Here is an 11838-nt window from a genome sequence, read left to right as displayed (position 1 = left end):
AGACAGGAAGTGTTGGCTCTCCAGGTGAGGTCACTGGATATATGCACCCCCAGGTACCTGTAGCAGGAGACCACCTCCACAGCTGCTCCTCCGATGTGTAGGGGATGAAGAGGATCCTTGTCCCTTCTGAAAGCCACCACCATCTCCTTGGTCTTCGTCACACTGATGTAGAGATTGTTGTCTCAGCACCAGGTGCTCCACCTCCTCTCTGTATTTGGACTCAGCATTGTTCGTGATGCGTCCCTCTACTCTTGGTTCATTCTAAAACTTCACTGTGTGGCAGCTGGGGTGTCCAGCCGAGCAGTCATATGTCAGCAGAGAGAACAGGAGGGGTCTCAGCACGCAGCCCTGGGGAGAGCCTGTGCTGAGCGTGACGGAAGAGGAGACGCTGTTGTGGATCCAATTTGAGGTCTGTTGGTCAGGAAATCCAGAACCCAGTTCCCCAGTGTGGGTCTCAGTCCAAGAAAGGAGAGCTTCTGCACCAGGGTCTGTGGGATGATGGTGTTGAAGGCTGAGGAGAAATCCAGGAAGAGAAGACGGATGTAAGAATTTCTGCTCTGCATGTGGGTGAGGGCTGTGTGGACCAACGATGAGATGGTGTCAGCAGTGGAGCGGTTCCTTCTGTAGACGTATGATGTGGGTCCACAGTGACGTCGATGGAGTCCTTGATGTGGATGTAAAATATTACGTAGTTATTTTAGTGCTAAATACACACTTGCAGACCCACTCTTAATTGGAAGCAGATGATTACTGCAAACAACTAATGATCTTCCAAAACAAAAAAAGGCTAATTAATGTTTTGCAAGCTTAAATTTTTTTGAAAGCTTTTCTCTACACTGAAAGGACAACTTGATGGCTCAAACATTTTCAAGACAACAAACGGTTTGGGCCTTGGGGGCGGTCAGTGTTGGGGCCGGTGCTTCGGTTCCTCCTGGGCTGTTCCGATTCTTTTGATCTAGGTTCCTGGTTGCGATGGCCGGCACTCTGACCGGGGTGGCTGCCGGCTTTCGGCGGGGGGTCGGCTATGGTAGTGTACGTGTGGTCATTGGTGGTGTAGGGCGGCGGTTGGGGGCGTGGCTTCGCCTCATCCGGGCACTGGCTGGTCTTCCTGTGTGGCATTTGCAGTGGGGGTGCTGTGTGTGTGGGGGGGTGCATGGGTGGCGTGCTGGGGCGTCTCCGGGCCTATGGTGCGGAGCTCTTGATGTGAGAGCCGGCCCTCCTCGGCTGCGGCTCCCTGCTGCTCTGCCCCTTGGGCTGGGGCCGGCCTGTGGTCGCTGTCAGGTAGATGGTGCATGCGGTCGGCCCGACAGAGATTCTGTCGGGCTATCTGTGTGTGCCTGTTGGTTGCTCGGGTTGGGTTTTTGGTGGTCCCCCCCCTCTCTGGGATCAATTTGGGCCCCACGTTTGGTGTGGGGTCCACTCCCCCCGGTCGTGCCCCCCTTTGGTTGGGGACTCCCTTGCCGCCGGTGCATTGGTGGCTCTCGGTGTCTGGGCTGGGTGGTGGGGTGCACGTCGGTCCGCCCTGGTTGCTGCCTGGCGGGGCCTGGGTGCCCTGGCTCTGTCGGGGCTCTGCTAGGGGGTGGTATGGCCTCGGGGCTTGGGGCTCGGTGTCCATGGCCGGATCTACTTGGGGGGGGCATGGGTCGCTGGCCGGGCCTGTGGGCTCGTCGTTGCAGCTTCCTGGAGGCTCTGCATTGTGGTGGCTGGGGTCACCCGGTTCTTTCCTCTGCTCCTCTCTGGGGGGGTGCGGTTCTCCCTGTTGGGAGACTCTTGGGGCTCCGGGCCTGTGGGCCGCTGTGTGTCTGTGGCTCCGGTCCTCCCTATGTTGCCATTGTGTCCTGGGGGGGCGGGTCTGTGGGCCCCCGCGTCCACTATTGGGCATTCTTTTGGAGAAATCTGGTGGTGGCGGGCGTGCTTGCGCGGGTGTTTGGATTCAGGTGCTTTGACAGATGCACGCTAGGTTGGGTAGTGGTGGAAGCAGATGATTCCTTGTGTGATGTCGAATGTTTCATGGTGATATTGTGGGTGGCATTGTGCTGTGCATGTTGTTTTGTCATGGTGGTCTCTCGTCTTATCTTCTTTTTTATTATTTATTTATTCTTCTTTCTTCTCTTTCTTTAAAAAAAATTGAGCGGTGATGATAAGTTCATTGAAACACTTCACAATGTTTCTACACTTAAACTGAGCTCACACAAAAGAAAAAAAAAAAAAAAAAAAGACAACAAACGGTGGCAAAACAAAAAGCACCGTCAATAGATGTTTAATAATCAAAATAGCATTATGGGAAAAATTATAGAAATTTTAGTATCATATAGCCAGGAGGAGCTACGTTACCGAGCTAAAAGTATCAATAATCAATACAAAGTAGGCCAGATGACTCGGACTTTAGGTGATAAGTGATGTACACCATTTTAATTTATGGTAGTGGTGTTTTTTTTTCTTCTTAAAATAAAGAATAAAAGCTAACTGTATTTTTCAAGAGAGCCTAATATCTCATTCAACTCCTCTTATTCTCTCTCAGGGCAAAAGCAACGTGTTCAACACGATGATATTTTTTCCAGTTATTTGTCAATGTACCACAAGGCTCATTCTTAGGACCCACTCGTTTTAAAATCTACATAAGTAATGTAGGTCAGGACATTCCTGACGCATGCTTACATTTCTATGCCGATATTGTTGAGTTAAATCAGTAAGGTTTTCCAGCTCTTAGTCTGCATTCAACATCATCCGGTCAGATTTGTTCCATCTCAAACTGGTGCTAAATGGTGATAAAACCAAAGGGACGCCGTTTTCAAACAGGAAGTTAGTACCAGCAGTCCTTCCTTCCGTCTCATCTACAAATGGTGCTCCTACTGTTTGTGGATTCTTCTTACAAATACTTGGGAATCTTGGTCAATGCACATCTCTCTTTTAAGCCCCATGTCAAAGATACTGAAATTAAAACTGGGTTTCTGTTTCAGAAATGGCTCATGTCTAACCGAATGCTAGGAAACGTCTTGTAGCTGCCATTTATTACAGTGACATTATTTATATGAATGCTCCTGCAAGCACCATGCAGATGTTGGATGCTGGCCATCATGGCGCACTAAACTGGTTGTAACTACCGTACCCATCACTGCACTCGGTACTCGTTTTTCATTCATTCAACCTTTATTTCTACAGGTTAATCCCATTGAGACTTGGGGACTCATTTACAAGAGACCTAAATTTTAAGAAAGAGTGATGACAGCAGTGAACAATAGACAGTCACAAAGGACACGTACAAAAAAATAAAATTAACAAGTGAAAATAAAATGGTAAAAAAAGAATTAAAAGGAAAAGTAGCGAAAAAACATCTTGGTTGTAAGGCGGCGTAGGAAAATCAAAACAGAAACATGTCTGCATTGATTCTTGCCAGATGTTTGAAGCCACTTAGAGGTCGAGAGCTTCAGATGTTTTTGCAGGGTGTTCCAGGAAACGGGAGCAGAGTAAGAGAAGGTCCTTTTGCCAAGTTCAGTCCTCACTGAGGGGACACTGCAGGTAATAATGTCCCGAGAGCGCACGCTGTAGCTGCACTCACGCAGAGACATGTAGATGTATGAAGGCAGCAGACCAAGAAGTGATTTAAAGATGAGTCTATGTGAAGTAATTTTTGGTCAGTTAATCATCGTTAACTTCACGCGGACTCTCTTCACTGGTACACTTTCATCTTTAAATCACTTCTTGGTCTGCTGCCTTCACACATCTACATGTCGCTGTGTGAGTGCAGCTACAGCGTGCGCTCTTCTCCTACTCTGCTCCTGGAACACCTTGCAAAAGATCTGAAGCCGTCGACCTTGACCTCTCTAAGGGATTTTAAACAATTAAGTTCAGTGCAAAAATATTAGTTTTTAATATTTTACCTTGTTTCATAATGTAGCTCGATTTTGTTTTATACTAGCGGGGCTATATCTGTGGTTTTGTTTAAAACGGGTCTCTCTTGTAAACGAGTCTTCGTGACTCAGTGAGACTAACCTGTGTAAATAAAGGTTGAATGAATATCGGCGTCCTCGTTCATCTGCAGATGGTTGGTTCCCCCTCCCTCCCCAAACCAATAAAGCACAAGCACAAGAAGATAAAGTTGACACACTTTACTCCTAAAACAGAAGCCACACCACCAGCTGCTGGCATGGCGTTCATATATATTTATTTATATATTGCAGTTTGTTTTTTGTGTCTAAATGTGTGGTATAAAATATCATATACAACAATGTACCTCTTTATTTGAACACAGTGAAGCTCATTGCTGTACAAGTCCTCTGTAGCTACAGCTTTGCTGCAAGTCCTTCATGCTCAAAGGCATGGATCATAACTCTGCACTCAAATTCTTCTGTACAATGTGACAATACAAATATTCTGTCTCCATTACAAAAAAATAATACTCTAAAAGCGACCTACTGGGACTTTATTTCATTTTTATGTTCTGTTTTTTTCCTGGTTGTTTTATTAAGACGATTACGTATATCTTAAACCAATTGCTTTAAAGCAGGTAGGCAATATAAACCTCCATTTTTATATATAAAAGAAGGTAAGAAATAAGACAAATTATACATTTAAAAACTTACAATAAATAAGATAGATGCAGGCATTTATTTGGACGCTATTTCATCCAAAGCATTAAAAAGGAAATTTATGTTTTAAAACCATAAATCCTTTCTTGAGGTTTATTTTTTTTCCATTTTCCCCTCCAAGATCAAATATGTCCCTTTTCTTCCAATAACTTTAAAGATAGACTCTTCAGTGGAGACACCATAATCAATCTATCGTTTCGTCACGTTCAGTTCTGGTTGTCCTCTCGTCTTCATTCCCTTGTTCTCATGTGAATGTCTCGTTGGGTCACAGGGACAGGACTGTGTCGAGCAGCGAGGGATGGAGCCCGACAGGCTTCACTCATCCACGCAGTCCAGTTGTGGTAGAGGATCAGCTCTGCTCTCTGCGGTTCTCCTCGTGTGAGAGCGCACCGCTTGAAGCAGCCACTCTGCTCTTCTCTGAAATGTTTGCCCCGTGTTGCTCCAGCAACAGGCCGAGGGCTACAACATGTTCATGATGAAGTTGTACATCTGGTTGAGCACCACAAAGTGGATGGGCAGACACGATCGCCGGTCCTGCGTCGCCGGGTCGCACGTGAGCCAGGAGAGAGCGTTGTACTGCTCCAGTACGAATCTGTTCAGACACATCAAAACATTCAGTTACGCTTTGATTCATAAACTCTGTGAAGTTTGTGAGAATAGGAAATGTTTGCAAAACAAAAAAAACACACTGGAAAATTTAAACAGACAAAACTTGAACATTCTGTGGGAAGATCTTTTTTAAGAACCATAAAACTTCAAAATGTCACTCTGTGAAAACTGTTAAACATTTCACAGTATCGGTTCAGTCACATCAAGTCGGCTGTGGCTGAGTGGTTTGAGCAGTCGTCCTCCAATGCAAGAGTTGGGGGTTTGACTCCACCAGCAGTCACATGCTGAAGTGTCCGTGGGCAAGACACTGAACCCCTCATTGTCTCCGACGTGTCCCATCGATGTATGAAGTGATGAAGCTCTGATTAGTCTCTGCAGAGATCTAGTAGAGCGCTGTATGAATGGGTCCATGAGGACACAGATTGTGTTGTAAAGAGCTCCGAGTGTCTTAATAAAATAAAAAGGAGCTACAAGCACAAGTCCAACTTTTCACAGCCGGTTTGACACTTAAAGGGTGTTTCTATTGTGAAGTATGCCTGGACTATAGCTGGGGTCCCAGCATTTCATGAAAACTAAAATTCCCGGAGGTTTCCCAGATTGTTCCTGAAACTCCAGAAGCTGTTTCAATCACATGACATGCTCAGAACTTAAGAGTCTTAGGTGGCGGGCAGGGTCACATTTAGTGAGAACAGTAAGTATACTGTAGCCCACAGTACATGCAGATCATCATCAATCATTCCTAATAATTATATTGTAGAGCAACAGATACTAAAAGGCCATCATAGCCAATCAGTAGAGATACATGTACTGAATACACTGCAGAAGAGCATGGACTCAGTAATACTATAATACAGTAGTCACTCACTACTTCGCAGTTCGACTTTCGTGGACTCGCTCTTTCAGCTTTTCAACGAGTGTCAACTTTAATATTACTCTTGTGATTCAGACGGTACGAGACAAAAAGTTAAAAAAAAAAAAAAAACAACTTGTGACAGGCGCTGCCATTTTGCAGTTTTCTTTCAATAAGCCTACACTGTAACGACAGTCAAAAGAACTACACTACCCAGAAGCCAACAGTGCTTCTGGCCATTGCTTTCTGCTTAAATGGACTGTAAATGGTAAACGGACTGTACTTATACAGCTCCTTTCTATCTTATCAAGATACTCAAAGTACTTCACACTACAATCTGTCCTCACTTATCCACTCATACAGCTCTATACTAGATCTCTACAAAGAATAACAAGTGTTTTAACACATTCATGCACTGATGGGACACACATCGGAGCCAACGAGGAAACAAATGGAGGGAAAGTTTTGCAACACAAATCTACGTTATCAATTAAAAGCTCACAGAACTGGCAGGAAAATTGCAAATAATGTTGAAGCTCAATTATCCTCGCGTACATCAGCCTGGACGGGGCAGTGGGCTTCGTTGCTGCAGGGTAGGTCTGCAGAACCGGAACCGAGCCGGACCAGAACAGAGCTGCCGAGTAAAATTTTGCAGTACTGTACAGTACATATTCGTATGTTGTTAGTGTGACGTAGCTTTAAGAGTTTAGAACATTGCAAGAGTGTGGGAAGGGTTTATAAAGCCTCAATATAAATAAATAATAAAATAAAATATAGCGTTCCTACTTGGCAGTTTTTCACCTATTGCAGGGGTGTTTGGAACGTAACCTACTAACATTAATACAAGTACATGTCAAAATCTCAGGAAGATAATCTTTTAATCTGCAGATCAGAGTTTTCCCTCTCTGTGAAATGTGAACGGTATTTTCCAGGTGTTCCCTCATTTCCAGAGTTACTGGGAACTCTGGACAGAACTCCAAAGACAGCCGAGTGTTCTAACACATTTGAGCAAATTCCTACTGTAGCCAAGTACTTGCTCTTTGCAATTTTCATCTATGCTGCTTGATGCGCAGCTGAAGGTTTTTTTTTTTTTTAACTGAAAGAGGATTAACAAATCTAAATGCTATAAAATATTATAACTGTGTGAAATATCTGTGAACATTTTTAACTCTGTAACAAAACAAAACACACTTGAGTTGGAAGTGGTCAGGAGGGTGGTAACAGTAATTTGTGCACTTGACTCCAGGTGGGGGGGTGGAGGAGTTGTTTACCTGAGTACGTCTGAGGTCTGATTGGAGTCGAGGGGGTGGGAGTGTTTGCTATGCAGTAGTTCATCTGACTGCAATGAAGACGCATGGAGGTGCAAAGACGCCTGAGAAGAAGCAGAAGGAGGGAGATGGAGTCAAACACATTCTGCTGAAGCTTTTAACCCTTTAGTTCATCACATCTAATAATAGATCGTTTAGCAGCAGAGGTGAATGTGCAACTTTTTCTAAAAACATGTTTAGTGTACTCAAATGTTATTATTTTACTTCATCTGCTCATGTTTGTTTATACAAGGAGCTAAGTGTTGCACAAATGATTTAGATTTCACCAACAGCTCTCACTTCTGTTACAACTTCCTCAATGGTTGCTGTGGTTTTACACCGCCTGACCTCCAGGCCCCTAGAAAAACTTTATTTTACAGATTTCAAATTAGACCAGATTTAAACATGAGCGCTCGCACATTATATGCCCATCAACAAATTATTTTACAGAAATACAGCCATCTATAGCAAGGCCCGAACAAGCAAATACCTTGTACAACATTTGACCTTGATTTGTGACCTTGACCTGGGAGCCTTTCGAAGAACGTATAAAAACAGACAATAAAATATTATCCCAAGTAATCCCACACCTGCTGTATATAGCATAAGAAAATGTGGCTTTTAAAAAAACCTGCAACATTTTGGCTTAGCCTTTGTTTACTAGATAATAATCATGTGTTTTATATGCGTGTTGTTGTTCAACAGGTTTGAAAGAGAAGACTTTAGGTAGAGTTACATAAAAAGTCAATGCCCTGACTGTCTACATGCTGTTTAACAAAGCTGCAACAATACAACCCGTGCACGTTTCCTATGAAGACAGAGGGACAGAGGCTGGTACCTTGAGGAAGAGTGGACACTGGTTCTGAGCCTGTGGACAAGCCGACCAGAACCAGTCAGGTAGTGGGCCAGCCTTGGCTGTAGACACAAAGTAGCCAAGTGCCAGAGGCTGCTGCAGGAGGTTTTGAACCTCCTCGTGAGACTCCATGCGGTCTGTGCTCTGCCCCTGCGACATTAAGCAAAATCAACGTTAACGATGAAGCGCACGTCGACTCGCACGTTGGGACTGTGCGTGTGCGCGCGCCATCACCTTACTGCAATACCCTCCGTGGTGGTAATGAGAGCCAGGGGAGTGTACGGGTGAGGTGGTGGGTGAAATGTTGATGATGTCTGGGTCCACTAACTCGTTCTGGTCCAGCAGTTCGAAGATCCCGATGGCATCAGACCCATCTGAGGCGAACAGAACAATTATTCTTATTCCTTCTGCATTTTTCACCCCCATGCTCTTTACAATACGACTACTGGAGTTTTCCAAGTTGGAATATAAAAACCTTTTAGGAGGTAATAATATATAAGGTACAACGGTCAATTAAAATACACGTTACATTTACAGGTGCAGCTCAAAAAATAAAATATCATGAAAAAAAAACTATTTGAAAGTGAAACTCGTACATTACCATATATAGATTCATTACACGGAGTGAAATATTTCAAGCCTTTATTTATTGTCATTGTGATGAGAAAGTCTTACCAATAATGAAAAACCAGAACTAGTGTCTCAGAGAATGAGAACATTACATACTGTAGCTTTGGTAACGTTGTCAGTGTGGGCAGGAGCGGAGTCCTGCTGGAAAATGAACGCAGCATCTCCATGAAGTCTCTAAAATGTCCTGCTAGATGTTGCGTGGACTGTGGACTTCAGAGAACCCAGTGGACCATCACAGCAGAGGACATGGACTCAAACCATCACTGATTGTACAAACTTCACTCTGGACTTCAACAATGTGGATTCTGGACCTCTCCACACTACAGGACCTTTGATTTACAGATGACATGAACATTTACTTTCGGACACTGAGCCACAGTCCAGTTCTTTGTCTCCTCAGCAGGTAAGACACTTCTGACGTCGCCTCTGGTTCAGGAGTGGCTGGACTCGAGGAGCGAGACTTTTTTCATCAGCTGATCAGGCTGTGACACCAGGAGGTTACAAGATTCAACCTCTTCACAATATTCTAATTCTCTGAGACACCGAGTTCTGGTTTTTCATTATTTGTAAGACTTTATCAGCAAAATGACAAGAAATAAAAGCTTGAAATATTTCACTGCGTGTAATGAATCTGTAATATTTGAGTTTTCATTTCTGAAAGGACTGACAAAAAAAAATCCAACTTTTTCACAATATAAAATTTTTTTGAGATGCTCCTGTATTTATTAAATCAAGAAGAAACTTTATATATAAGATATAGAGAGGGGAAACGCAATTTTATAGTTTGTTGAAGCCTTGCAAATGAAACAAGCCTCTCTGACTTCTAACCACAAAACAACTGGAACGAGAGCAGGACGGAGGAGGAGGCACCGCTGACCAGTGGTGGCGTTCAGAATGTCGATGTTGGTGTCGATGTTGGTGTAATTAGAGCTGGCAACTTGAACGAAGGCAGAGGTGGGAAAAACCAGGATATGGGTACAGGAGGTGTCCTGTGGGGTGCTGAGCTGCGAGGTCTGCATGTTTAAGGTGGTGCTCCGGCCAAACACGGAGCCTGTCGACACCGAGTCTGAGAGGAAAGAGACAGAGTCAATAAGCAGCGCCGCCAACAAGAAGGGAACCAAACGAGCGGGAATCCTTGTGATCCTTTGATCAGAACATCTGGATAAGCTCATTACACACTGGCAGGTTTGTTGCTTCATTATTCTTCCCCAGAAGGCAACAAGACAATAATGTATTTGCTTGTTTGACTGTTAGCAAAATGTCTTATGAACCACTGGCTGGATTTTAATGAAACACTCAGAAAGTAATCACTGAATGTTCCTCTACAACTTTTGGAGTTTACCCAATTAAAGATGGCTGCTACAGCTAATCAACCTTAGCAAAAACAAAAATACTGTACCACAGTTAGCTTTATATTATTCATATGAGCACATGATGTCAGCTCCCTGACTCGTCTGCTCTTTGCCACCTGCAAGCGAGCTGCGCAAAGCTGCAGCAGGTGATAAATAATTTAAAATAATTCATTTTAAATAAAAATTCCATGCCGATCGTGCAGCCCATCCATCAATCAGCCGCTTGTGTCATGTCCAATCTTTTTTTGAAAAACCGCGATAGAATGAGTCTGCAATAAGCGAACCGCGAAGTAGCGAGGGACTACTGTATACTTATATCTAGAGCTACAGTTTGATGTGGTAGTAGCTGAGGGTCACACTCAGTGAACACATCAAGCACCGTCACTTCTTGCAAAATCTCACAGTGCTAAAGTAAGCCTTTAATTTATTCTCATTTTTATTTTATCATATGCATGCTGACAAATGTTACAAAGAACTCTCTATATGGTGTGATCCCTGTGGTCACAGTAGTGATTCCAACACAGCCTCACTAATCTCTTGCAGTCTGACGGGTGTTCAGACGGGAGACGTCCTCAGCCGAGTATGGCTCAACACAATCCTGCTATGATGCACTGTCAATCCCCACACTTGTTTCCCAAAATAAACCCATCGATTTGGCTCTCCATCACACTGCAACCAGATCAATGGGCATCAGCGAGGTAGTGCTTTATGAGCCAAAGGTGCACAACCGTCCCTGCCATCAATCTGCTCTGGACAAGAGGGGGGAAATGTGTTGTGATATGTGGCTGTCATCCATCATATTACAAACACACCAGAGCTGCCTCACTACGGGGGGGTAAGGGCACACAGATAAGAAATGTACATTAAATACCAAGAAGTTCCCGTCATGTGCACACATTCTACCTGGCATGATGATAAAGGATCCCTGCGGCTCCATGGCGACCAAGCACACACTGAGGATGCTGGGAGTGTCAGAGGCAGAGATTCCACACATTCGACACATTTCCTTCAGACGCCGACTGAGCGACTGCAGGTTTCCTCGGCTCAACAGAACGTTCCAGTCTGGAACGTGGAGGGGATGAAAACAGATCAATGCTTAGTCGTTTTGGAAATTTGAACAAAAAACAAAAAATAAAATAGCATTTTAACCACGACTACCGGTAATTTCATTACCTTTTAACTCTCCGTGCCCCATCCTGCCTAATCGACCAATCACCACTCTCCAGGGAATTGATGTCGTCTGCACCAGGCCCAAGCACCAATCCCACAGCTTCTGCAGGCCGAGTCGACGAACCGACCCCTTTTTCCTCCGCGCCCTGTGCAAAACAAACATGGGGATAGAATTACTATACAGAATGAAATACAACAGCATTTGAAATTTTGACAAATGCAGAGAAAACAGTACAAATTAAATGCCACACAGGCCTGCTGCCTTTAGAGCAGAACACTAAGATCAACGTGAGAAATGACAATGTTATAGCCAATTTGGTCAAACATTATTAAGTGCAATCTCATATAATAATATAATATCTTGTGTGATTTTGCACAATCTGGTTGCACTTGGATTAAGAGTGGTGAACGAGTGTAAACTTCCACCACAGCAGCTCTTAGCTCTTGATCTGTAAATGTTCACTGAGGTAAAGTTACC

The 11838-nt window shown here is 44.1% G+C and overlaps 1 protein-coding gene across 1 annotated transcript in view; it reads right to left on the bottom strand.

Annotated features, from left to right (window-relative positions):
• Positions 1–4144: 4144 nt before the first annotated feature.
• med13a (mediator complex subunit 13a) overlaps positions 4145–11838 on the bottom strand; it is a gene marked incomplete in the record, with an annotated part of 94925 nt that continues 87231 nt past the window's right edge. The window contains 7 exon segments of the mRNA XM_037688133.1: positions 4145–5181; positions 7320–7420; positions 8194–8358; positions 8443–8582; positions 9716–9904; positions 11094–11252; positions 11364–11506. Of these exon segments, the coding sequence (XP_037544061.1) occupies positions 5049–5181; positions 7320–7420; positions 8194–8358; positions 8443–8582; positions 9716–9904; positions 11094–11252; positions 11364–11506 (1030 nt within the window).

Source organism: Nematolebias whitei, chromosome 14 (genome assembly GCF_014905685.2).
Source record: "Nematolebias whitei isolate Nwh7 chromosome 14, NemWhi1, whole genome shotgun sequence".
Taxonomy (NCBI): domain Eukaryota; kingdom Metazoa; phylum Chordata; class Actinopteri; order Cyprinodontiformes; family Rivulidae; genus Nematolebias; species Nematolebias whitei.
The sequence above is the reverse complement of the archived record's forward strand: the minus strand, read 5'-3'. Positions and strand labels throughout refer to the sequence as shown.